Source organism: Thunnus thynnus, chromosome 1 (assembly GCF_963924715.1).
Source record: "Thunnus thynnus chromosome 1, fThuThy2.1, whole genome shotgun sequence".
Taxonomy (NCBI): Eukaryota; Metazoa; Chordata; class Actinopteri; order Scombriformes; family Scombridae; genus Thunnus; species Thunnus thynnus.
Window position 1 is genome coordinate 6,098,663 of NC_089517.1, and position 26,889 is coordinate 6,125,551.

General features: G+C 40.6%; 1 protein-coding gene across 1 annotated transcript in view; it reads right to left on the reverse strand.

The window, feature by feature from the left end:
• Positions 1 to 3,361: 3,361 nt before the first annotated feature.
• The window catches only part of otog (otogelin), a 60,560-nt gene continuing 37,032 nt past the window's right edge, over positions 3,362 to 26,889 (reverse strand). Inside the window, exons 23-45 of the mRNA XM_067613781.1 lie at positions 26,651 to 26,768; positions 25,490 to 25,569; positions 21,531 to 24,385; positions 20,988 to 21,165; positions 20,605 to 20,756; positions 20,414 to 20,503; positions 20,124 to 20,310; positions 19,275 to 19,495; positions 18,675 to 18,813; positions 17,982 to 18,170; positions 17,472 to 17,681; positions 17,251 to 17,355; positions 15,935 to 16,039; positions 15,720 to 15,821; positions 14,265 to 14,363; positions 13,746 to 13,786; positions 13,108 to 13,183; positions 12,771 to 12,949; positions 11,966 to 12,070; positions 10,994 to 11,113; positions 9,822 to 9,867; positions 6,724 to 6,803; positions 3,362 to 5,489 (exon numbers count right to left, since the gene is read on the reverse strand). Of these exons, the coding sequence (XP_067469882.1) occupies positions 5,289 to 5,489; positions 6,724 to 6,803; positions 9,822 to 9,867; positions 10,994 to 11,113; positions 11,966 to 12,070; positions 12,771 to 12,949; positions 13,108 to 13,183; positions 13,746 to 13,786; positions 14,265 to 14,363; positions 15,720 to 15,821; positions 15,935 to 16,039; positions 17,251 to 17,355; positions 17,472 to 17,681; positions 17,982 to 18,170; positions 18,675 to 18,813; positions 19,275 to 19,495; positions 20,124 to 20,310; positions 20,414 to 20,503; positions 20,605 to 20,756; positions 20,988 to 21,165; positions 21,531 to 24,385; positions 25,490 to 25,569; positions 26,651 to 26,768 (5,678 nt within the window). The 3' untranslated portion in view covers positions 3,362 to 5,288. The remainder of the gene's footprint in view (positions 5,490 to 6,723; positions 6,804 to 9,821; positions 9,868 to 10,993; positions 11,114 to 11,965; positions 12,071 to 12,770; positions 12,950 to 13,107; positions 13,184 to 13,745; positions 13,787 to 14,264; positions 14,364 to 15,719; positions 15,822 to 15,934; positions 16,040 to 17,250; positions 17,356 to 17,471; positions 17,682 to 17,981; positions 18,171 to 18,674; positions 18,814 to 19,274; positions 19,496 to 20,123; positions 20,311 to 20,413; positions 20,504 to 20,604; positions 20,757 to 20,987; positions 21,166 to 21,530; positions 24,386 to 25,489; positions 25,570 to 26,650; positions 26,769 to 26,889) is intronic.

A 26,889-nucleotide genomic window follows, 5' to 3' on the forward strand; every position in this document is an offset into this window, starting at 1 on the left:
AATCTAACCCTAACCAAAGTGCTATAGATAATGTTGAATCGCATTTGGACCAATAAGAAGCAACCAACTATGTAAACAGGAAGTCACTGTAGCATCACAAGCTGTAACATAACTTCAAAATATAACAGTTTTAGGGGCTAAATGATAAAATAAACTTATCAGCCAATTCTTTGTGAATGTAGGTGTGACTAACAGCATATCTGGAGAAATAAGTCAAATGTTATTGGCATAAAGTTTTGTAATTTGAGGTGTTTTTTCTGTGAAATTGTGTTTAAAGGTCAGATATTAGCATGCTAACATTAGCTTTGCTGGTTGGTTCATTCAGCTAGCTTAGCAACAGTTCCACCCAGCAGTTAGGAGCTGTAAATATTTCGTAACAACCAATCTCTTCCAAACAACTGCTTTGTGTTGTGCAACTGGTTTTAATTTAGTGATGCCTAAATCTGCACTTAGTAAACACTTTTGTCATAAAGAGGCTGTTTGAACTTACAGACATCTGGTGCAAACGGCTCATGACTTTATCGTTCTACAAAGTCTGATATTATGTTGTATTGTTATATTAGATTGTTGTTGAAACCAAAACACCTAAATTGCCACCCTGTTCTTGACATCACAGCTTGTAGTTTCAGTTGTGCCTGATCTCCTCTTGGCAGCTCGCTCTGTCTCAGGACAGAATCGGATACAAACGGCGGTGACCAGGCTTACATTTGTGCTATAAACTGTCCCCCAGATTTTGTGGGTTCAAAGCTCAGTATCATTTTCCTGTCTGCCCGTGCCAACACGCTGCACCATGTAATTAACCAACCAGCCAGCGAGTCTGGAGTCTGAGCAGGCTGTGAAACACCAATCTGAGGGAAGAGCAGATATACTGGCCCTGCTTCCTCTGGGTATCCTCCTTTACACATCTGGTTAAGCACTTGATTGATACTGGACACTCTCTGAAATTAAAGAAGCAACTGTAATGTTCTCATATGGTCTCAGCAGTCCCAAATCTTGCTTTCTCACATCTGCTGTAGAGTCTTGCAAAGTAAGGATAAGGATTTCCCCATAATTTCATATGTGTAATGACATGAAAAATAATCAGAGAGGAGAGAAGTAAATATATGTATTTAATATTAAGAAGAAAGGCAAAGTTTGAGACATGATTTGGTAAAGAGTTTAATACCAAGCCCAAACTTTCAGTGTGTTAACTAGGCAACTTTATTTCCCTGATGATAAAAACACAACTGACACCCTGCAAGCATCCTTAAAATGTCTTAAATGTACAAATATTAGATCTTAAACCTGCAGTAAGTGACTTTTTGGCCACTTGTTTTCAACAGCACTGACATATCATCACCTTTTTAAGTTATGTTGAACTTGTTAGCAAACAGTTGTGCTTATTTCCACATCCAGCAGTTACGGAGCAACATTAGCATTCATTTGGAGTCGTGTTTCTGTCCACCTGGTGAATGTAAGTCCAATATTCACTCTATTTTAGTAGTTTTTGCTCTCTACCAACTCCTGAGGGAAATATCTGGCTCTTAACTGCTAAAAGCTCCACTATGTTCACCAGCTAGTCTACAGCTAACTGTGTCTGTTTGCTGTTTGGTGCTGAGCAGGTAGTGTACAGTGGGGTTTTAGAGCTTTTTCTCTGAAAACAGCTGTCTGCTGCGGCCCAAAATGATGCTATTAAAGCGCTGAGAGTGAACCAAAACAGTAAAGTTGCAGCTGGACAGATAAACAATGGGCTGAAACTCACTATAAAAGCCGAGGGGAGCTGCAGAGTCACTGATAATTCTCTGTAGGTTCATCAGTACGAGTCATGACCAACACATTACACACTGTCAGTTCATGCATTATTATAAAAATATTGATTAGAGGCACTTCAAGTCACTAATTTGTCTCAAATATAAATCATTGATCCATGAGATCAAAATTTCAAAGCAAGGATTTTGTCTGATTTATTAATTATTACTGTATTTGATTATTACATTTACTCAAACTTGTTCTGTGCCATTTAAAACACAGTATAGTAATATCAAAATATACAGAAACATCAAAACACAAGATTGAGTTGACATTTCACATATGAAACATTTAAGTTAGTCAGTTACTTGGAGAAAGAGAAATGAGGAAAAAAGTCCATAGTCCATAGTTTTTTTTCTGTCTTTCTTCTGCTATTCAATACATATTTTATTAGAAACTTTGTACATAATATATATATATATATATATATATACATATATATATATATATATATATATATATGTGTGTGTGTGTGTGTATATATATATATATACACACACACACACACACACACACATATATATATATATATATATGTATATGTGTATATATATATATATATGTGTGTCTGTGTGTGTGTGTGTGTGTGTGTGTATATATGTATATATATGTATGTATATATATTGGTTTTGTAATGTGTTACTGGAAGATGCATCATATTTTCTGTCATATATAGCTGTGTCTTATAATGCCATGTGTGATAGGAACTACTGATGCACATACTTTGTCTTTTGTTGCAGCTTTGTGCTCAGTTATGTTTAACCCTCTGATGTTACAGCTTTCACAGCTAATTTCACAACTATTTTAATCACTTGTATCACACACAAAAAGTGGACAAAAGCTGACGCAATAAAAATATAAGTAAAAATATCATTTTTACTGCACACTGTCTTGTTGACTCATAAACAAATCAAACACAGATGTTTTTTTCCAAATGAAATATTTATTGAAAATGCAAATGTACATTTGTATGATACAAATCCTCTTTAACTCGACTATCCAGGTGGGTCTGTGTGATTTGGACAAACACATTAAGAACTCGGTCCACGGAGAGACACTGCTGAGTCCTCTGGAGTGAAAGCTGATGTGCTCTCCTGATATTTACTTCACCTTCACACTTCTCTGTAAATCAGGAATAAAACCAAATCAAAGTTTTTGGATCCAATTTGGTTTGTTTGTTCTTCTTCTCTTCTCTTAGTGTCTGTGCTCTATCAAACTCCAATAAATAAATAAAGTGCTCCACATACAGCTGGATTTAAATCACTTAATACACCTCACTAGGATTGATTATACCAAGTATATCTCACATCACTGAATATACAGTTTATTGTCGTCTTTCTACAAGTGAAATATCTACGAATTTGATATTGCAAATCATTTAAAAGTTAGGAAATTGACTTATTTACAAAAAACAAGGCACAACTTGAGGAATTCTGGGTAAAATATTGATATATCAAATGGATGATGATGATGATGATGGACTCAACCACCACTGAACCAGGTGTTTTCTGAACACAATCACACCTCAGGGCTCGTTTCCTGATTTTATGCATCACAACCACTTTTTTAAAAAAAAGTATGCTTTAAAAATACATTTTTAAATTTGTGTTACTCTTTGGCCAACGCAGCACACAGAAGCGCTCTGAAAAAACAAGCAGAGACACGAGGTCCAACTCAAAAACCAAAGATCGATTAACTTTTTCCTTCACTGAACATTTTCTTCTTCTCTGCAGGCTGGCAGGGAGGCGGCAGTGCAGCAGCATTATACAGCAGAACGCTTAAAATGATCTGTGGTCCCGTTAACAGACGTGTTTTTAAAGGTGTTCATGTATCATTTCAACATCATTAACTTATAAGCACATTACTGAGAGACAACAGAATAACTACAACTTTGTATTTCACATGGTGGATAATAAATCTACTGGGTTTCTTACACGAAACTGGAAGAGGGAACCGTTCTGCTGCAGAGAAAATGGTTTCTTGTGATGACAGATTGGTAATAAAAGCCTAATGACTTCCTTTATAGTCCAACTAAAATCACATTTATTCATTCCCTTTTGCAGTCGACAATAATATCAAAATGGGTTTTTTTATGTATTGTTAATAGTTTTTTTATTATTAAAAGAAAGGAAAAAAGGTCTTTGTGAAAATATTAGGCATGTTTGCTGTAGTGGACAAAAAAATGCAATGCCAGTTAAAACGTCACTAAAACGTCAGCATTTTTATGGCCGCTTGGTTTGTGCTCTTATAGTTTATTTTACAAATATACACAATCTTAATCTGCATAATCTTAATTATTTTTCATAGTGTATCATAATGCTAACAAAAATGCTAGCAGACCTGACTACTGCATATACATATATATTTGTATCAGGACTTTAAACACCATGAAAAGAAAGATGCTAAGTGTGTGGGTGTGTAGTATAACTGATGGACCTTTGAACTTTTAAAAAGGTGGTTTAATGCTAATGTGTGCTACTGTTTTTTATTTCATGTGTTGTTACTGCCCGTGTTGTTGCTCTGTAGTGTTTATTTGTGAATTTACATTGTGGAATTGTAAAGAAACATATTGTGGACTGCAGTGTGGAGTCCAAAATAAAATTCACCACAGAGACAAATAAATATATAAAAAAATACAAAAAATTATTATAAAATAAAATCTTGATCTTGAAACAGATTTTGCGAGCCTTTTTTTTACTTCCATATAAATAATTTGAACAATCTTTCAGTCGCTGACAGCTGTAAAAACGTGTCATATCGTATATTTGTAAAGTAAACCCTGAAAACTGAATGGACTGCAGATGATAGGCTTAACCCGAAACAAACAAGACACCATCTTTTGTGTCTTGTGTGAGTGACTGATGGGAAATCTGGTCTTTTCTACAGAGAAATTAGCGTTACTATATTAATACCACTAGTATGAATTACAGGTTATAAATTATGTCCACCATGTTCTCACAACAGGCTTATTTTAAAGTAGAATACCAACCTTATGATATATTGATGTTAAAATGATACACTGAACAACTTATAATAGTATTACCACTATTTTTAAGTAATTTTGAATCTTGCAGCCTCACAAATTTCTTCCAATAAATCTAAATTCTCTTGAATGTGGTGTCATGACTCTCGTTACTTACTTCACCTGAAGGGTGAAATATCCCTCTCCACAACCCAGGGAAGTCAGAGGTCAAAGGTCAGTGGTCAGTAAGAATAAATGACCTGCTCAGCTGCTCTGCAGTACCATCTCCCAACCAGCAGAGGCGCCAGAACAACTTACTGTACAATAATTAACTGCCAGCGGAGCCCGTTACACATCCTGCATCAGTCCTGCCAATCACAGCTCAGTATTCCACTCTCCCAACATCCTGTAGCAACATGGCTGAGGTTTCTTCTTACTTATCTTCTGTGTCTTGTGGTTTTAGAGGATGTAGATCTGAACACTGTGTGTGTGTGTGTTTATCTGTGTGTGTATGTGTGTGTGTTTGCAGTATGTGTGTCTAGGACCACTGGCAGGAGCAGTCAGTTGGCTCCTGGATGGTGTAGCTGACCCAGGTTGCGTTGCCGCTGCAGTAGAGCTGCACGGAGCGCCGCTGCAGCCCCGTCTCCCTGCAGCACTTGCAGAAGCGAGCGTACGTGTTGATGTTGTAGTTGTAGATGCTGGCGGACGGGCACTTCCCGTCACATGACACGATATTCACCTGCAGGACAGACAGTCAGTACAGAAGGTAGCAGGGCTGCAAAAAGCACTGATTCAAGTAGACGTTATTCCATATAAAATGTTCCTGCTTTTATTGTTCTTAATCTGGTGGATGTGAAAGTCTGCTCTTACACTACATACTGTTTTTATCTCACATATATACTTTTTTTTTTCTACATAAGCCACACAGTCGTCACAGGTGGATGCATGTCATTTTGTCAGGATGCATGACTGTTCTATTTCCCAGCGTCAACTCACAAGAACTCTCCAGAAAGGCATCCGTTTTATTATATTTTATCCCTGGATATGCATATCGTCCTGTCCTTCATCCTCCAGTGTGTGTTATGAGCATTAAGTGCAAATCTCATTGTTGCAGTTGAGATGTGTTGCACTTCAAGCTGCTGTGGATTCATTGTAAAACTGACTCCCCACAATCCCACATCTCAGTAGTTGAGCAGTTGAATTAAATTAAGTTAAATGATAACAGATAGAAAAAGATAACACACCCAGGTTGTAAAAATTAAAGAATTATTCTTGAATTCCAAAGTCGAGACGCCATGACAGCGTTCTGCAGGTGTTTAATGAGTTAAATTTTAAACTTTTTACGACCTTTTGAATACCACATATAGAGTACTTTAATGCTTGCATGATATATAGTGGGAAACCAGAGAGGATGATATGGCCTATCATATACATTTTTTTCAGTGCGCAACAGTATAAAACAATAATTCCTCATAAATTATTTAATTAAATTAATGCAATCTGGACCCAGACAACCAGCAGAAAATAGATAGATGGATCAACCAATGAAAAATTATGAATTCATTTTAATTAATTTAAGTTTTTGCTCTTTTGTCCATTGTGAGTGGATGAGCTGCTGTAGTGATCATGTTTGCTGCAGGTCTGATGCTGCTGACTGAAACTCCACAAAAAAGGATTAAACAGCTTCCTGCAGCACAATCCACTGTTGCAAAAGTCTCTCTTTGTATAAATACAAAAACATTTTATAACTGACATTTAACTCTGTCTACAGCAGGCAAAATATAGGAATTCTGTAAATTAAGATTTCGCAAAACCCTCTGAGGCATTTTTTTTTAATGAAGTGTTTTTTATGACCTGCAGATGTCCTGCATGAAACCACACCATGACCATGAATCACAATTAGTGTTGGACCACAACATAAGATAACATAAGAACAGCAAATCACAACAGAGACACACACACACAAAACGTACCGGCCTGTTGCTTCGGCAGTCATTTTTCCTGATGGTCATCCTCACCGTCACCTTCTGACACGACTTCCCGTCTTCTTTACCTGTTCACAACAAACAAATCAAATCAGCTGCTACAAGTTTCACATAACACGTCCAGAGCAAAACATCTAATCTGCTGTAAAACGCAGCAAACACCAGGAAGGAGAGGACAGAAAGCACCAAGGCTGCTGATCATGCGCAAGCTGACAAGCTGTTATAGTGGATGGATGAGTTAGATAAGGGAAGAGAAGAAATAAAGTCCAGGAATAAAGTAAAAAATAAACAAAATAGAAAATAGTTTAATAGTTAGAAAGCAGCAAAGGAGGAAGTTTCTCAGGCAGAGAGCAACAACAACAACTGTAGAATAATGTTTGATGCTTTCATCCTGGACATAAAACGGCTTCAAACAAACCTGTTTTAAAATTTTAGCATTTGAAAGTTAATGCGTGAATAGATGATTAAAACACAAAACCAGTTTCCCAGAAAATGCCCCGTTAACCCTTGTGCCATCTGGCAGTTGACAAAAAATGAAAACAAAACAAGCAAAGTGAAGGTGCTACCTTCACTTTGTTTGGCATTTTACACATCAAGATCAGTTTTCTTGTCGTAGAACAGTTTAATATATAATGTCCTCTCTGGCTCTGGTCTGAGACCCTGATAACCCTCATGATGTCATGATGACGGGCTTGGAGTGTTTTCGTTACCTTACAATGAGCCATTTATATCTACATATGGAGCGGGTCCTCTTCCACGGAGCCCGCCATGTTGAACCGCCATGTTTCTACAGTAGCCCAGAACAGACAAACCAACCACTGGCTCTAGAGAGGGGCTTTCACGTTTTTCGTGGCCACCGTAGGTTCTCCTACATGCTTGAAAGGGGAGGGGGTAATCAGTTGGTTGCAATCTGCAACCTCACCACTAGATGCCACTAAATCTTGCACACTGATCCTTTAATAACATCCTCAATGTTCCTTAATATAGCAACAGAGGAACCTCTTGGACAGCAAAAACACGATAGGTTTATGTTATTTATGGCCATCGTTGAACCAGGATTAGAACTGCAGAATGGCTCCAGATACTACAGTACCCATCAGCTTCAGTGGCTACTGCTAAGGCTAACACACCAGTCAAAAGACGGACTCAGAGCTGCAGCAGATTCAGAACGTTTTGTTGTTGAAGTTGGGGACAAAACATTGTATGATAGTGGCTGAAGTGATCAAAATCTGACCGAGAATCTGAAAGTGAACAAATTTAAAATGCTGAATATTTTATCAGGTTTATGTCCAATCTTTAGCTTCAGCCTGCGATTAGTGCTACAATTAACAGAATTTTAAGCTCTGTGGCTCAGGAGGTAGAGCGGGTCGTCCGCTAATCGGAAGATCGCAGTTTGATCCCAGGCTCCTCCGGTCCACATATCGAAGTGACCTTGAGCAAGATACTGAACCCCAAATTGCTCCTGAAGGCTGTGACATCGGTGTGTGAGTCTGTGTGTGAATGATTATACTCCTCCTGATGGCAGCCTATGATGCCATCAGTGTATGTGTTTGAATGGGTGAATGTGGCGTGTAGTGTAAAAGCGCTTTAAGTGGTTGGAAGACTAGAAAGGCGTTATATTAATGCAGTCCATTTACCATTTACCATGTTTCTTGGGGAAAGACTCCTTGAGGATCGCAGTTTTTATGTCTACAGGCTTGTAACTTTAACTTTTTATTAAAAAACAGATATTTTCTAACACAGTGCTCATCTTTTGTACTGATGATTCAACCAGGAGAGTTTCTTTTCCTTCAGGAAAACTCAAAAATAACTCTCATTTCCTTAAATAAATTTACTGACTTTTCCGTTTTTATTGTTTGTGCTGATGATTCTTGATGGTAAAATGCTTCACATAGCAGCTTTAGTTTCCCCACACAGCTCCCCATGGTGGCGAAAGAACACAGCAGCTGTGGTGCAGCAGCATGCAGATCTTCTACAGCAGCTATAACGTTCAGCGAAAGACTCCCGACACCAACCCACATCAGTATCTACTGACACATGCAGACGTCTAAGCCCGACTACTGGGCCACTACCAACAGCACATTGTTGGCAATCAACAATGCACTGCCCAGACAGTGCTAAATGGGGAAAGGTTTATTATGTAGATGTAGGTGATCCACAGGGAGGGGCGGGGAGTAAATACTTGTTGTTGTCCTCTCAAGTGTGACATCATTTTTTGGCCTACGTAAAGGATTGTGGTCCCCGCCTCGTTTTAAGGTGTAAAATTATCTTTAAATTATATTGTTTGACTTCTTTTTAACTTACAAAAAAGAAAACTCACAAGCCAGAATGTAAAGGCTTTATGAAGCGAGGACAGTGCACCATCAGCATTATAATTGTTACAAATCTAATTTTAATTCTGTAGCCTGTTTTGAATTCATTGAATGTCATTTCTACAGATTTCTTTTCTCAATTAGAGCCTGAAATGAGACAGCAGTTGAGAGGACTGTCCTGCTGAGGGGAGTAGGTTGCAGTCAGACTTTGGGGTTTCCTGTGTGTTTTATATAATATAATATTTTGGAGGGAGTACATTGTTGAATATCAACAATAGCACTGACAAGCCTTGTTGTTTTGGTACCTCTTTCACAGTTTGTGTTAACTGTGGGAGTCAAGGGGCTAACGGGGAAAGGGAACAGAGAGAATCCAGTACCTGGTGGGATTGGTACATGATGGTAAGCTGCAGCACATAAACCACAAAGCCACTTGCATGTCTTCAGATGCTTTTCAGTGACAGCTACATCTGTCGTTTGGCACTTTGAAAAGGTTATCCGTTGCCTTTTTTACTCACAAGTCTTTTATTCACTGAAAAGCACACTGACAGATCTCACTAATCTGAATAAACAGAAGACAAATGTAATAGAAAAAACAACAGACGCCAATTCAGACAACGTGGTCGAGGTAGATTTTGGACTGAAACGGACAAACTGAAGGGCAAACATGTTGGATACATGTTGAGCGGCAGGTGGAGGCGCTCTTCAGTGTCAGCTGCAGCCTACAGCTCTACTTCTAACTACAAAACTGCCGCTACGCTCAGATCAGATACTCACACGTCTTGCAGCATCCGTCCATGTAACTTACGACAGTTCCACCGATCTGAGAGCACACGGAAGTCAAAATGTTAAACGAAAGAAATTCTCCTTTATTATTTTTTCATACTTAAACAACAGCTTGAAGTTAGAGACAATCGTTCCTCTGAGGGACTAAAGTTTTAATAGCTGATATTCTTCATAATGTTTGTGTTTTAATTAGTGTTATTATGAGTGTGTATGATTGTTTCATGATTTCAGTATATGTAATATGTATGTTTTCTGATCTGATTTGATCATGACATACGACATTATCACAGTATTTATCATGGGTTAAAGAAGAAGCGAAGAAATAAAAATAGATAAATATTAATACACAAATACAGCTTTTTTTTTAAATGGGAAGAAGGGGTAAATAAAATAATATATAAATGTTAATGTGTAAGAGGAGCAACATTGTTTCTTTACACTGCAAGAGTTATTCTTTTCCTTTATGTGAAATATTTAGTAGATTTTTCTGTCTTTGTGTGCATCAGAGTTTGTCTAATATGCTTTTTAAAGGCTGATATTCTTTGTTTGAAGTCCCTGATTGCTGGTATTTTGGACAAATACTCAATATCTTTAAGTTCTGAATGATTTACACATTTGAGTGTTCAGGACTTAAACCGCTAAAAACACCTTTTAGACCATCATGTAACAACTGTAGTGCAAAAAAAAAATCATTATCACTATCGTTACATGTTAAATATGTCAAAAATGTCTGCTCTTTTCTTCTTATGGAAGACAAATAATACCTCATAACAGACCTTAAGGTGATTCAAGCAGCCTGCAGTGTTTTATAAAACCTGTAAGCAGGTCTATCTACAGCATTAAAGAACAATCATAAAACTTTTATCTTTTAAATATAAATGTATTTGTATGTCCTATAAGTATCATAAGAGTATCACACAGCATAAAAACAAACTCATTGTTCTGAAATCCAGTGTTTGTTCTGCCCAAATGTATGAAAACTATCAATGGATGGATGAGAATAATGATTTAAAAGTTGTTTCATGAGCTCTTAAATAAATCAGTACGATGTGAGACACTAATCCCATTCACTTCCTGTTGTGTGCATGTGTTGATGTATGTATGTGTCTCTTTATGTGTACGTGCCTTGGTGTGTGTGTGTGTAAGAGTTGCTTCATGCTGACCTTCATGCACTCAGTTTCATTGAAGGGTGGGCAGCTGAAGGAGTAGGAGATGAGTGTCGGTCCAGACAGAGTGTCTGTGCAGTCAAACTTCATGCAGTTTGACACCCACGATTTCCCCGGCTGTAAAGACACCGGGCAGACACAACATGTGCTGCAATTAAGACTAGACAGTAGCTCTGCTCACGGCTCCGACTCAGAGTTACCAATGAGAAATGAAACCACAGTGAGGGACAGTGTGCAGCTTGTGGAGCCAGAATGTCTTTACTGTAACTGCAGTGCATCATTTAGAAACAAACATTTTCAGATTCAAGGATTATTCATCCATCTGTATTGAAACTAAAACATGTATCAACTGGAGTGAGCTGAATAAGCATCATTTGCTAATTTAGCTAATCGTGATCAAATTACAAAATACAATTTGATAAATATGACAAAATATTGTACTGGATTAAATTAAATAATAGCATACACTGGATATACAATGACTAATGAATAAGATCATTTTCACAACAGTTTTCTTGAATGTGAAAATTCATTCTTGACCTTAGAAACAGGCCACTTGCTAGTTTGTTTTTTTTCAAGAGCTTTCAACCACATCTAATGGTCTTCTTAAGTGGATGGAGACGGCTCAGTTGTGATAACAGCTGGTCGTATACGGGTGGGGGTCACATGGCTAAAGTTCCTTACTTGAGTCACATTATCACAACTTCATCTGCTGATGAAGACCATGAGATGTGGTTGAATGCTCCAGAAAAAATAGTAAGTAGAACTAGAGTATTTTGTCAAAAACATTTATTTCATGATTTTAAGACGTCTTTAGCACCAGACTGACTTTGGAAGGTAGCTTTGTTGAAAATACAGGTTACACGGGTTAAAAAAGTACAGACAATATTCAGGATAAATTAATACTGTATATATGATATATAAACTGTATAATATATAATGATGTGAAACCAGAACGACTTGTCCTACCTTATAGAGAACTGTCGTCCCGTTCTCATGTTCGTAGAGGCAGGAAATATTCTTACAAACACCACAACAGGTCGACTGGTCCTTGGAAGGGATGTAGATCTGATTCTGAAACACACAAACATTCAAGATTGGATTTGTTAGTTAAAAAAATAAAATAAACTGAAATCAGAAAACAGAAACAAGCAGAGAAAGCAACCAAACAGAACAATGAGGGAAAAAAATGTTTACATGAGTTAGATGTTTGGTTGTGTAGAAGTGCCTTTGTGGATGCAGACACGCATTCCTTTAGTGTGTTGCGTCAACGTGGATAAAGGCACAACATCACATAGTATGGTTGTGTCCAACATATTTTTGGTAGTTTTGTGGCATTAGTTTGATGAAGAGGATTACATTTCAGAAGGTGTGGACACTACTCCTCCCTCTATAAGGCATACAAATACAGATCACAAAACAAATGTGGTGCATGTATGTACCAAAAGCACAAAATTAGAGAGCCTGGGGTTTATTTTCTACCTAGAAAATTAACTTGCAGAGGCTTGAAACTTCAATCAATCATGCACATTCCTCTGGTAGAATGGTGAAATCTTTGTTGCCTGAATAATGGGCGAGAGTTTACTTGTGTGTGAAGGAGATTTGGCTGCTGTGGTTCTTTTCTAAATTCAGATAGTGTTATTGAAAAAGAAAAGGAAGAGGGAGGAATAGAAGAAAAGGATGAGGAAAAAGACAAAATTGGTCTATAAAAGTTCAAGCACTTCATGCCTGGATCTGTTGTCGGGGTGTACTGGTGTGTGAGTTGTGGTCTTACTGGTTGGCAGTGGGCGGAGCAGTTGGTGCTGCTGGTGCGCAGCAGGTGGAAGCCGCTCGATGGGTCGAGGCTGCGGCTGCACTGTCTGCTGTGACACAAGCCGTCATCACCGTGTTCCACCAGGGTCTGACCCGGCCGCAACACTCCCCGCTCGCCGTACACACACACCGCCTCCCGCACTGCACACACACACACACACACACATACACACACAGTGGAGGTCAGGGGTTTTACACAGGGTTATTTGGAAACTGGCAAAAATATCTACAATGGCTTCCAATTAACATCTTCTTTAAATATTATTTTTGTTGCCAGTAACACACGCAGCAGTACTCACCACACTTGTATCTTTTGCAGGCACACTGGTTCTGTGGGTCGGACAGGAAGGCCCGGTCCAGCTGGGCGGCCTCTCCCTGCAGAACACAAAGAGAGAACAGAGCCAGGGTCACAGAAATGGAGAAAAAAAGACATATGAAACAATAAAGATACACATGAGAACCACAGACACATGTATACAGCAACTACATGAAAACATGCAGAGAACGAGGGACACACATACACAGAGAATGTGATTAAAACACACAGAGAGGCAGTGTTAAAGAGAAAATTCATAGAAATTTCATGTAGTTGCATTCAAAACACAGTAGAGTACATAGAGTCACTTTTAAGTTGCGTTGTTGGGTATTATCTTAAGGATGTCAGTTATGTCTGGAACTAAGATTAAAGCTTTATTGTCAGTTTTTTATGCATTTTTTGTGTATTTAGTTTTAGAAAGGCCTTCTCAGCTGAAACATGATGTCCTCTGATTAGTGTGCGAAGATGAAAACCACCAGAATCAGTTCTCTCTGACAGGATATACATAATAACACACACACACCCAGAGAGTTCCTCTGTATATCATATCATATATCATATAAAAAAAACATAATTACTGTAGACGTCCAAACAAACTGAATGTTAAAAGTCAGGACGTACCAAATCACATTTAGGGGAGGCGATTTTGTCACAGGAACACTCTGAAAACAGAAAACATGAATCATCATCATCTCCATATTTCAACCAACACATTTTTCTATATCAGTAGAAACAAAAAAAAATCAGATTTTAGCTATTTAAATTCCTTTTTATATTGAAATGGATCTGATCTCATTAATTTAAAAACAAAAATATGAGTTTGAATCATTTTAACAAACTTTTCAAGACCAAGCAAATGGAGACAATCTGATAATTCTTGCATTGTCTATTGTGTTACATGCAAATCTCCATTATCCAGAAATACTGTGATAATTATTTATTGTGTAATATGTTATTTCTGCTGTTGACACTGTGTACAAAGTGTTCTTTTTTATGCTGTACTGAAAACGTGGTCACATGGCCATTAAAGTAAAGTGAGGTGAAATCAGGCGGTTCTGGTTCGTCCAACGTGACACAAATGCATCATTTCATATCATATTATTACATGTTTGCTGTGTTCAGTGGTTTTACGAGTCGTACCGCATGTTTGGTTGGGACAGCAGCGACCTGGACTGGACACGGACATCACCGACATCCCGACAGGACAACTGAGCTGAGCACATCTGTAGGGCTCACACACTGCGCACACACAAAAACACGCACACGCACACACACATAAAGTAAAAACATGCCAGTCATTTATGTATTCGTAGCTGTTTTAAGCTGTGTTTTTATCTGTATGACTGTATGCTGTTTGTGTCTTTATATTTTTATTGAAAAAGAGTATGTTAAGAACAGTTCCTCAAATATTCTTCAAATTTCTCCCCTCATCAGACAAAAAAAAGAATTAAGAAATCAGATTTTTAAGTCCAGCCCACCCTTCAGGTATCATAAGTCATAAGTATAGTAGACAAGGAAAAATACAAAAAAGAAGTGAAGAAAGAGAAAAGATGAATGACATATTTACCATCTCATAATCCCTCTGTAGTGTATCCCAGAGACATATCACATAAAAGAACATTTGCAGGGACAAGACTAATACATGGACAACTGTAAATGTAAAAATATAAAACTGAAAAAATGTTTTTAAAAAAGTGAAAAGACAAGGGGGAAAAACTAAAAACATTGTGAGGTTGATTAGTTAAGAGGGTACGAGTTTGTAATAACCGCTGATAAAATTAGCTAAAATATAAAAAAGTGTGTGTGTGTGTGTGTGTGTGTGTGTGTGTGTACGTGTTTTTCTGTCCTTATTGGGACCAATGGTCCTCATGGAGACCAAAGCTTGGTCCTAATGCAGAAAAATGTCATTTCTAAGGTCCTGGTTATGGTTAGGGGTTAGTCATGAATTGGTTATGGTTATGGTTAGGGTTAGGGTTAGGGGTTAGGGTTAGCGGTTAGTCATGAATTGGTTATGGTTATGGTTATGGTACGGGTTAGGGTTAGCGGTTAGTCATGAATTGGTTATGGTTATGGTTAGGGTTATGGTTAGGGTTAGCGGTTAGTCATGAATTGGTTATGGTTATGGTTAGGGTTATGGTTAGGGTTAGGGTTAGGGTTATGGTTAGGGTTAGCGGTTAGTCATGAATTGGTTATGGTTATGGTTAGGGTTAGGGGTTAGGGTTATGGTTAGGGTTATGGTTAGGGGTTAGGGGTATGGTTAGGGTTAGGGGTTAGTCATGAATTGGTTATGGTTATGGTTAGGGTTAGGGTTCGGGTTATGGTTAGGATTAGGGGTTATGGTTAGGGTTATGGTTATGGTTATGGTTAGGGTTATGGTTAGGGTTAGGGGTTATGGTTAGGGTTATGGTTATGGTTGTGGTTAGGGTTAGGGGTTATGGTTATGGTTAGGGTTATGGTTATGGTTAGGGTTAGGGGTTAGGGGTTATGGTTAGGGTTAGGGTTAGGGTTAGGCAGTACAAAATGAACGGAGTCAATGCAAGGTCCTAACAAGGATAGATGCACAAACTTGTGGGGTGCATGTGTGTGTGCACTGACCACACTGGTAGTTGGGACAGCAGCGGTCCGTCGTGTTACTGTCCACCGTCAGCACCTCCCCGTCCTGGCAGAGAGGAGGCGTCTCCGGACACGAAGAACACACTGCAGGAAACACACACTTCATTCATCACATTGACGATATTTAAGTTAACCTGCTGATGATTCATTGACAGTTAAATTGTTACAGAAGATAGTTTTGGTTTTTTTAAACTGACTGCAGATGTGGGCCAGGCAGCAGCTGCCGTCGGCTCTTGTGGCAATCAGAGTGTGGTCGTCTCTACAGGCGGGAACTTCTGACTCACAGAGCTCAGGATCACACTCTAAAACACACAAACAACAGAAACAGAAACATTAAAGGAAGAGTTCAACAAAATAAACTTATTTGCTTTCTTGATGAGAATATCGAAACCACACCCATGTCTATCCGTGAAATATAAATGACGTGTCCAAACCACAAAAAGTTGTGGTTTTACAGGGAATAGTGGTGCCTGAGTGGTTTTTGGCCAGATGCAGTGAGTTCCTGGTCTCTTGTTGCCAGACAGCCGCGGGAGATTCCCTTTAGTCACTGCTCCCGGCCAAGAAGTAGCACAGCATAACCTGCCATAAAACCACAACTTGTTCTTTTTACACTTTGTTTGTTTTAGGGATTAAAGCAACAAGATATATGTGTTAATAAGTGAGCTTTAGCTGGACGGAGGCAGGCCAGCTGTTTTCCCCCTGTTTCCAGTCTTCGTGCTAAGCTAAGCTAAACTAACCGTCTGCTACCTATAGCTTCACATTCAAGAGACAGATATGAGAGTGCTATTTATATTCTCATCTAAAAGGACAAATCAAGGATCAGCCAAGGTACGCATGACGTAAATTTTGTCAATGTCTGCCAGATATGCACTCTATGCACCACTGCGTTTGCACAAGAAAAGCAAACTGGATGCTTGTTTTGTGTATCGTGTGAAACGTCTCTTTTCAATTACGTGACTTTTTGGGTTTTCCAGTTTCCTGTAAGTCCACAGCTGTACACATACTTGGATTTGGAGCTAACTCTATCCGTCTAAGAAAGCTGATGGTGTTAATTATGTTTTCATTTATTTTCGGGAAATTTTCTATGACCATCCAGTTTTGAATGTATAATGTTAACATTTTAACATCTGTGCATTTCTAACCTGTGATGATTCAAGATGATTCCTCTTAATATTACAAAAACGTGTTTTTACTTGCATCAGTGTAACAGTCCACATGTTACAGGGGAGCTTTTAAGGAACATGCTTTCTACACTTGACTTAAAGTAATTGATGTTCACCTCGTAGACTGTAGTGTTTTGTGATTAGGAAAGTTACTAATACTGATTTTAAAAATGGACTTAGTGGATTGTATTTCATCTTTGTACAGGTATCTGAAACAACATGCCTCCACCAATGTAGACCCTTGTGTTTTTTTTTAATACAGGGAGGTTTTAACACTGGGTAAAGTCATCAGAGTCTATTGTTCAGAGAGTTTACACATCAGAGAGTGTGTTGATCAGACAGAAACTCACCACACGCGTAGTCCGGACAGCAGGAGTCTTGTCTGTAGTATGACACCAGCTTCTCCCCGTATTTACACTCAGGAGGGAGGAGGTCACACAGGGTCTGATTACACACTGCAGAGTCACAAATCATCTCATTATCTTTTTTTTTTTTCACATCTGCTTCAGCCTCAGTTTTGATAATCAATCAGGTTTGCTGATGTGGCCGCAAAGCTGAATCAGTTACTCACCGCAGACTTTGTGCGGGCAGCAGCTGGTGTCGTCGGCCAGGCTAATGATCACCTCCCCCGTTCGACGGCACACAGGTGCTGCAACGCTGGAACAGTTGTATTCCACGGGGACGATGGTGTCGTTGTCGCAGCGGTACATGCAGCAGGCGTCTTTCGAGGCCTTCCACACCTCGCCGTGTGCACGAGGAACGCCGGAGCTGTCGGTGCAGGCTGCACACACAAACACATGCACACATACAACTATGATTACCTAGTTCATTAGTTATGAGCTGACAGTATTGAGGGACTAAATGCTGTGTAACAACAACAGGTACTGTCTAATTTAAAAATAAGGCCGTCGTTCTGCAACGCTGGTTTCTTTAAGAATCTATTCTTCAAGTTCTATCAAATTTAAAGCATTAATCAAAAACTTTAAAGTCATGGCGATTCAGGTATGTAAATTGCCCAAACGACCTCATGCCCCTCTATGATGCCTCCTGCTCTGTATATACAGGTAAAATGTGTTCTTACCACACTTGTCAGGGGGGATGCAGAGGGCGGAGTATGGCCGGTGGAGGAGTGTTCCTTCAGGGCACACGCAACCCTCGGTCAGGCCCGAGCACTGGTCCGGGTCTGAGTCGAAGTCATGGTTGGGGCAGGACTGAGATGTGCAGGCAGGTAGACAAGCCTGATATCGCAGAGTGTCGGGACACATGAAGGCTGCAAGAAGAGAGATAAAGCTGTCAGTGCCTCAAACACATTACTTACTTACTACCTACTAGATATTTACTTTAAAAAGTAATGGTGGAAGCAAATGTTCTGGATTGTGCTGATTGAAAAAATGGTCTGTACATGCCCACACAGTCCCGAGAAGAGGACAGTGGCTTTGACGCTGCATACATTTTTATCTGGTTCCAGCTTGATGGATTGATTTTGTATTTTTAAGATTCAGTGATCCTGCACTTTATTCAAGTGCTGGCAGCCTCAATAGGTATGTAAATACAGTACATTTGGCTCCAATTACAGTACAATCAAATCACATTACATGTTAACCACTCACTTTTGCTGTTGTCACAGATGTCAACTACAACTCGGCTAAAAGTTTTGTTTTTAAACATTTTGAACAATCTCTATTTTAGGCTGTGTAAACAGAACTGTTTCTGTTTACTACTCAAAGAGAAACTGCAACTACTTGAATGTTTTAACAGCAGCCGGAAATCTTACGACAGTAATCTGGACTCCTCCACTCAATGCAGATGTTGAATTTGTGGCAAGAAGCAACGTAAGCAGCCAGCGCCACACAATGGTTGTTGACATACTCCGAGTCTCGTACCCAAACCTCACAGAATGTGCTCGGCGGGACCTGGAAACAAAAAACAATCAGATAAATTGTATTCAAAGCTACTCATTAATAGTAATCTTATCATTATATATTAGGAAACACTAGTGAAGTGCAGTTCACCACCACAGCTCTGCTCTTCTTAAGTAATCTAATTATTCTGATATATGTCATGCTGGAGATTTAAAATTATGCACATCTATTGACTGATTCATCAAACATCTTTTTCTCAGAAGTCAGAGAGCAACAATGCTGATAAAGTAAATACATCAGTTGGGTTGTGATAATTGGTTGAAAATACATTTAGGTATTTATAGTAAATCTTTTCGTCCTGCCAGGAAATACAATCTGTATTACCTTTAATACCTGAACAACATCCTGTCTGGGTTCACACACAGTCTCTGGCTAGTTTGGAAACTACTAAGATACTGGTCCCTGTGTATGCAAAGGAACCTGGAAACAAGTTCACAGATGGCTAAACATACGAAGGCGTGACAGGAGGAGAAGGCGTGGTCCTGCAGCATGACCAGGCAGCTAGAGCAGTCGCTGGTGGAGCAGTTGAGCTCGCGGCGGCGGCTGTGGCTGATGTAGCTGGTGGTGTTGGGAACCTGCCAGCTGTCAATGAACACAGCCGGATCCTCGCTCCCGCCCACTGTGGTGCCGTTGGCCAAAGTGAGGTCATTGGTTGGGTCTCCATCACAGAAACCTTGGATGGGTGTGAGGAGGTTCGCAAAGACACAGATAGAAATGATCTCAGTCAAGTGAAATATTTCTCTTCTAATTTTATGTATTTTTAATCTCCTCATTAAAACACATTTTTCCTGAATGAAAAGGCTTTGACCAGTAATGGTAATGGTCACCATATTGCCATCTGCTGCACACTTATCAGCAGGATATTGGTGGAACCTGATGTCTATATCGCAGTTCTCACTGATATTTTTGTAAACATCTATACAAATTGTTGTTTGTCTGTAAATCAGAGGTCTAAATTTACCAATCAGTCTTTATTTAAAGTTACCTATTCCACAAGATTCAATTCAATCTTAAGGAAATCAAAACCCAGAGGCAACTACGCACTTATCTTTCCCACCTTCTTTTCATTTAGAGCTCTTATCTCAATTAATCTAAACAAACAAAGAAAATGTAGAGAAATTTGGCTTCATAAACAAAATGACATGCTGAAGTGACTGTAGGCTCCATGTTTAGCTCCACTTTCAAATAAAAAAATTAACACAAATGATCAAACCATGGGAAAACAATGATTTTGCACTTAAGAGTTGTGCACAATGCAAAAAACAACTAATACCAGTGCAGGACTACAAGACTATTCGTACCACAGAGGCCCATGGTGGGAAGTTTGTTGCTGGAGTTCTCGGTGTCGATCACCATCATTCCGGTGCTGTGGTACCACTGCAGCTTGAGACCTGCCGGGCTGCGGATCAGGTACATGTTGCCTGTGTCGTAGATCTCAAAGCCAAACTTTTTGAATCGAGGCTTGGCATAGCGTGAGTTGACGTAGAGCTGAACAAAAAAAAAAGAGAGAGAAAAGTCAACATTAGCAGATGTATTTATCAGTAGTAAAGCTTTAATGTGCTCATGTGACAGAAGTAAAAATCTACCTTACCCTCCTCTGCAGCCTGTTGATGATGATGTGGTCAGATTTGTGGGTGATGTTGAGCGCCACCAGACACAGGTTGGTGAAATTCCAGAGGAGCTGAGGAAAGGAAAAGAAAGTCAGGTGAAGTCACAAATAAAATCAGTGACTTACATTCACATCTCACTTAAGGAACCCCTGTGAGTGTAATATTGACTCACTGGTGACTCAGAGTCAGCAGGGCACTCCTGAACCAGGACACTGACAGTCTCATTGGGCAGCTGGGTCACTATGTAAGAGGCAGCCTTGTAGATGGCAATGCTGTTCCCATCAAACGTGATCACATTCAGGTCCGGAAACACCGAGCAGCGACCTGCAACATACAGGAGAGATGACGATGAAAAGCTGACACAACCATACCTCTCTGGGAAATAACATCGGTCTGCATAATTTTAAAAACAAGAGCTTGTTCAGTCCAGTCAAATTTAAAGCAGGCTTATGAATGGAGTCTGATACTGGAACAGAGTTTTCTCTGATCTTAATTGGCACACGATTGTAAATTCATACATAGAATGTAGTGAAATCTTTTGTGTGTTTTCCTCACATGGACAGTCCCACTGAGGGCAGCACTTGTCTCCATTGACCAGTATGGCAAAGCCAAGCAGGCCACAGTTAGGCGGGTCGGGGGTGAAGGGGCAGCTTTGGGATTTGTTGAACAGGACGAGCTGGTTGTTGACGCAGATGTACTTGGTGCAATCATCAACGATCTCTGCATATGGAGGCTGGAGGGAAAGAAATAAAAAAACTGGAAGTCATACAAATGAAAAATAAAGCACAGAGGTAATCGTAAGCAGGAAATAGTATAAATAAATATGTCTGCTACACTAAAGCTAGAAAAACACAAGAAAGAGACATTGTACAGTGGCTGCTGCTGTATATATTTTCTTTTTTTTAATTTTAGCTTTCAAAACATCTCTTTGTCCTTGTGGCTTTTTTTGGTCCACAAATAAATGTACATGTATTCAGAATTAACATTAAATGGGTGGGAAACATATAGAACTTGGACATATTATTAAATTATAGAGCTGTCCTGTAACTGATTATGAATTATGAGATTAAAAGGAAGATGTAAAGTAACAGAACCCACAGTGCATATCCTTGTAGGTGATACAGCCATGGACATTGTGCCCTCTGTTGTGTGTCTGGTCGTTTCCAGTGGTGTGTAAGGAGACGCTGGTGAAGGAGGAGTCGTTGCCGCTGGACTGGTATAACCCCTTGTGTCTGGAGTGGTAGTTTGGACTGATGTGGCTGCTGGGAGTGAAGTTGTAGTGGGAGTAAGGATACCAGGCTGCTGGGAGGAGATCAGCACATCAGGTGGAGGAGTCACTGGTTGGGATGTGGATGGTGATGCCTCAGTCTCTTTGGTTGTCACAGCTTTCTCAGATGTGGTTGACTCTCTGGTGGCCGTTGTTGGCACAGCTGTAGATACTGTGATTGTCGTTAGCGTGGGAACAGGCACTCGACCTGGGGCAGTTGTGGTAGTTGTGCCGGGAGCTGCAATGGTTGTGTTGGCACGCTCAGTCGTGCTCACTGTAGTGACCGGCTCAGCAGATGTTGCAACGGTTGTAGATGGCACTTCTGACACTGTTGTTGTGCCGGGGCTTGGCGTGACAGTCGGTGAGCCGAGAGTGGTTGATCTAACAGCCACTGTTGGGGGTCTTGTTGCAATGGTAACCCTTGCCGTGACTGGCCGGATGGTTGACCTCTCAGTCGACGTGATTCTGGGAGTAAATCTCGTTGTGACAGGAACTCTGGGTGTCGTCCTGAGGGTGGTTGTCCGTGTTATGGTGGTAGTTGTTGGAGCAGGTGTAGCTCTTGCGGTTGACACCAACCGGGTGGTAACTTTCTCTGCAAAAGTTGTTTGTCTTGGAGTTGCAGCAGAAGTAGTTGTGAGTAGCGGAGACCAAGATGGAGGCGGTGTAGTTGTAGCTGTTGTTGTTGACATCTCCACTCTGCCTGTCACTGGGCTTGTTGTCTCCGTGATTGGTTGTACGGTGATAGGTCTGAGCGTGGTGGTGACAACGCTGGGTGGAGCGCTTGTAGGGATTGTGGTGAGCGGTGTCTCAGGAGCACCAGGCACAGGTGGAGGCTGGGGTGTAACTATTTTCCTGGTTGTGGTGACTGTAAATTCTGCAGTAGTGATTTCATGAGACGCTGTAGTTGTGGCAGTGGTGGTTGTGGCAGCAGCTGATGTGGCAGAGGTGATGACCAGCTTTGTTGTTGCTGGAAGGCGAGGCACTTCAGTAGTTTTAGTGGAACTGACCACATGGATGACAGTTTCAGAGGTGAGCTCTGGTGTAGTCTTTGCTGTGGGGCTGTAGACCGGGGTGGAGGAGGTCTCCCAATGGGGTGGTCGCCATGGCTGGGAGGTCCGTGTGGTAGACACAGGACGGGTGGAGCTTTCTGCTGTTGTCGATAGTGGTACAGTAGTAGTTTCTGTAAGGGACATTGGTGGTACAGTTGGTTTTGTTGTGGCAGGAGAACCTGTGGAAGTTTCTGGAACCTCTGGAGGTCTTGAGGTTGTGGTCGGAGTGGTTCTTGCTGTTGTTGGGATGGCGGCAGACCAAGAGGTCCTCTCAGTATAGGTTGTGGAGGTGGACACAGTAGAAGGCATTGTGGTGTCTGTAATCTTCAGAGGTGGAGGTGCAGCCGTTGTTGTGGTAGCCGTAGGTATTTTAGACGCAGTGGATTCAGGTATAGTCACTTTTGTTGTTGTTGTTGTTTGCCAGTCTGTAGTAGCTGAGGTAGCAGGCGGTGCAGTTGTAGTCAGTGCAACATGGATTGGGGTTGACGTTGGTAACTCAGGAGCAGTTGTTGTGGAGGTTGTCAGTTCAGTAGGGGTGGTGTGCACAATCCTCTCTGTGGTAACCACAGCTACAGGTGGTATTGTTGTCTCTGGACTCATGTGCTGTGTTGTTTTACTGGTGGTGAAAGGTGCAACTGGTGTGACTGATTCTGTAGTCTTTGCTGAAGAGACTGTAGGCAGAGTTACAGTTCCTGTTTCGACAGGAGGTGAGGTCGGGAGAGGGGAGGTGGTTGTGGAGGATGTGCTTGGTAAACCAGGAGGGATGGGTGTAGTCGTTGTTGGAGGAACTTTCTCCATTGTTACAGGCTTTGTGCTGGTGTCTGTGTACACCGTGGTAGTGGTTGCTCTGGGAACAGTAGTTCTGTCTGTAACTGTAGAAGTCTCTGAGACCTCAACTGGGCCTGGACTAGAAGCGGTTACAATTGGAATAACCACAGCTGAAGGTGTTGTAGCCTTTGTGATCTCATCAGTTGGGTGCACGACCACAGGGGGAGGGGTAGTGATGGTGGTTGGCCCCTCGATGGAGCTTGTGGTTGGTGCTGTGGTGGTAGATGGCTGCAGGGTCGTGGCTGTGGTGGTGAAGTGTGGCTTTAAGGAGTCAGTTGGCCTGGTGGAGGAGATGAGCCAGAACAGCGCAGTGATGGCAAAGGGAGCACTGCTCGTCTTGGATGTGCTGGGGCTGAAGGGGCTGATAGTGGAGCTTAAAGCACTGGTCGTCCAATCTGTTGTACCTGTTACAGCTGTGGGATGGGCTTCAGTCACTTTGACCGTAGACAGCAGCTCCACCACCTCTGGCCTGACAGCAGGGGGTGCTGTTGGAGGAGGTGGGGTTGCTGCTGTTCTGGAGAGTTCAGGAGCTGCAGAAGAAGAAGTGGTGGCTGTTTGGGTTGCCTTGTCAGGGGCGGGTGGTGCCTTAGACGAAGTTGTTTGTGTGCTCACGGCAGGAACAGTGGTGGTGATTTTAGTGGTAGGAGCTGTGTGTGGAGGGGTGGAGGATGCGGTGGTGGTGATGGTGGTGGTGCTGGGAGGTGTGGTGGAGGCAGCAGAGCTTGTGATGGTCGCGGTGGTGACAGCTGCAGATGTCAGCTGAGGAATGGATGGTGTTACAGGCTTTACAGCAACTGGGACCTTAATGCCTGAACCCAAACAAAAAAAAGTGTGTTAGAGAAGAGCTGAGCTCGACAGACTTAGATTATGAATGCTTTGGGTTAGCAGTAGAGATGTGCCAGTATCAATTTTTTATGCTACAATTATAGTAGGAAAAATATCATAAATAATATGATAATCAACAATGTTTCCTGAAATCCTACTATTACTGCTAAAATATAGTTAAATGACTTCACACAATGATCGCCTGAGATTTTGTTAACTGAGTAGTTGTCTGTATGTTGCAGCTTTGTTGTACTCTGTATAAGTAATAACATCAAAAACAGTTTAAACTCTATAAACAAAAGTAGATTGTTCAAAGTTTAAGACTTTATGTTTAACTTTAAGTTTAAGACAGGTAACTGGAAATCTCTTAAAATGCAGCTCAGTGTCTCCTAGATTCTACGCACCCGTTCATGTTTCGGACGTTCTTGGACTTTTCCTGATGACATTGATTGATTGAAATTTGTGAACACATGCAGAAGTTAGCAGAAGTAAGTCAGCTAGTTAGTAGTAATGTACACTGTGTGATTTTGGCCTAAATCAAGGTGACTAAAATTTTATTGTATTCATTGTTGTTTCTGTTTGTTTTTTTGTTTGTTTGTTTGTTTTTTTGCTAATTTGCAGGTTTTAATTTTGTTCTCTGTATTGTTTTATCTGTTTGGCTGGTTTTGCATTGTTTTGTCTGCAACTTTTGCCTGCAAGGATTTCCATGCAAGAGTCTTCCAACCTCAAATTAATGTTTTTTTTGCTTCATTCATTTTTTAACTCTTATTGTTTTGCTGATTGCAATTGTTCTTGATCAGCCAGTAGAGCGTGAATACATTTTGTGTCATAATTCGGATTGATATTAAGTTGTGATATCTGTTGGAAAGTATACAGTGGGGGTTTTTCTGGTGATTTTTGGTCATTATGGTGAATCTGCTGCATGGAATTAAATGTTGACAGATTTTTGAACCCCTACCTACTTTCAAACAATCTCTTGTGTAACCTCCCTATTCCAACAATCCCACCACAAAACATCCTGGTTTAATTACAAATCTGTGAAATCACGTAAACAGAACACCACTGAAATCAGTCAGGGGGATACTCACAGTCTTCAACATTAACACATCGGCGGGTGACCTCATCCAGGACCATGTGTGGAGGGCAGACAGGAAGGCAGCCCTCAATTCTGTACAGAGAGCCAAACACAGCTATGAAGAACCCCACAGAAAACTGTCTTATCCAAACAAACCTGTAAAACTTGATGTTTAGTCTTATCTACCATTAGCATCATTCTGTTAGTCTGAACATGTAATATCCATGTAAAAATACAGCAGATGTCTTCGTTTCTGTCACGTCAAGAAGCCATTAGCTATGAATGAGCTTCAGCCTCAATCATCTTAAACATCAGCTACACATGTTTTCAGTGTTTTCTGTTTTGTTTTGAAATTGTAACAGATTTATGGTAAGAAGAGAAGAGAAAATAGAAAAACATGTATGTCATGTCTCGTCCAGTGTCTCAAGTTATGTTTTCTCTGTTCCACATTTTTGTTGCTTGACTTCCTGTTTTATTTTGTGTTACTCACCTCTCTTCTCTTTTCAGATCCCTACTTCCTACCCTCGTTTGTTTCCCACCCCTGTGATCGTCTGCCCCCGCCCTAATGTGTTTCACCTGTGTCCAATTATACCTGCCTCCTTTGTGTATTTAGTCTGTGTGCTCCCAGTTCCTTGTGCCAGTTTGTTTTCATCCCTAGTGTCAAGCGTTCCAGCATTTTTCTACTGTTTATTGTTCCTGGTTTTCTAGATCTCTGCTCGTGTTTTTGACCTCATCTTTGCATAGCCCTTTTTCTGGATTGTTGCCTGACCGACTGCCTTCTTGTGTACCGAACCCTGTTTCTGAGTAAAGACATTTGATCTCACAACTGAACTGTCTCCAGAGTCGTGCACTTGAGTCCTCCATCATCTCTGTGTACCAGAAAGAAAATGCCATACAGTGTTGACTACTGAAACTAATAATTCTGACTCGAGGAATGAAACAAACAACCTTTTTACAAGGTGAAGAGGTTCCAGGATGCATTGCTCACTTTAAATAAAAAACATAGTTGAAATGAAAGTTTCAGAAAATATGTTTCTGCAGACTGCAGCTGTAGTCAAAGACAAGGATCCACCAGATGAAAGCTGGATGACATCTGATGTTTAATTTAAGGTCTGATGTGTTCCTCTATGTCCAGTAGAGAGTAGCTTTGTGTTAAGAAGGTCAAAGGTCTCACTGTGGGATGGTGATGCAGGCTTCAGCTGACGGGTCGCTGCAGGTCTTGAAGCAGGGGGTGACGCAGGAGTCGTACCTCCACTGACACCGAGGACCTGGCGGGACGTCCGGGCCGGGGCCTGATAAAAATCACACAAATAGTTAACAATTTCACTTCAACATCACATGACCACAGCATTGTATGCTTGTCTAAATTGGCCTTGAGTTAGGTATAAAACTCTCTCTCAGAACCAGGTGTAG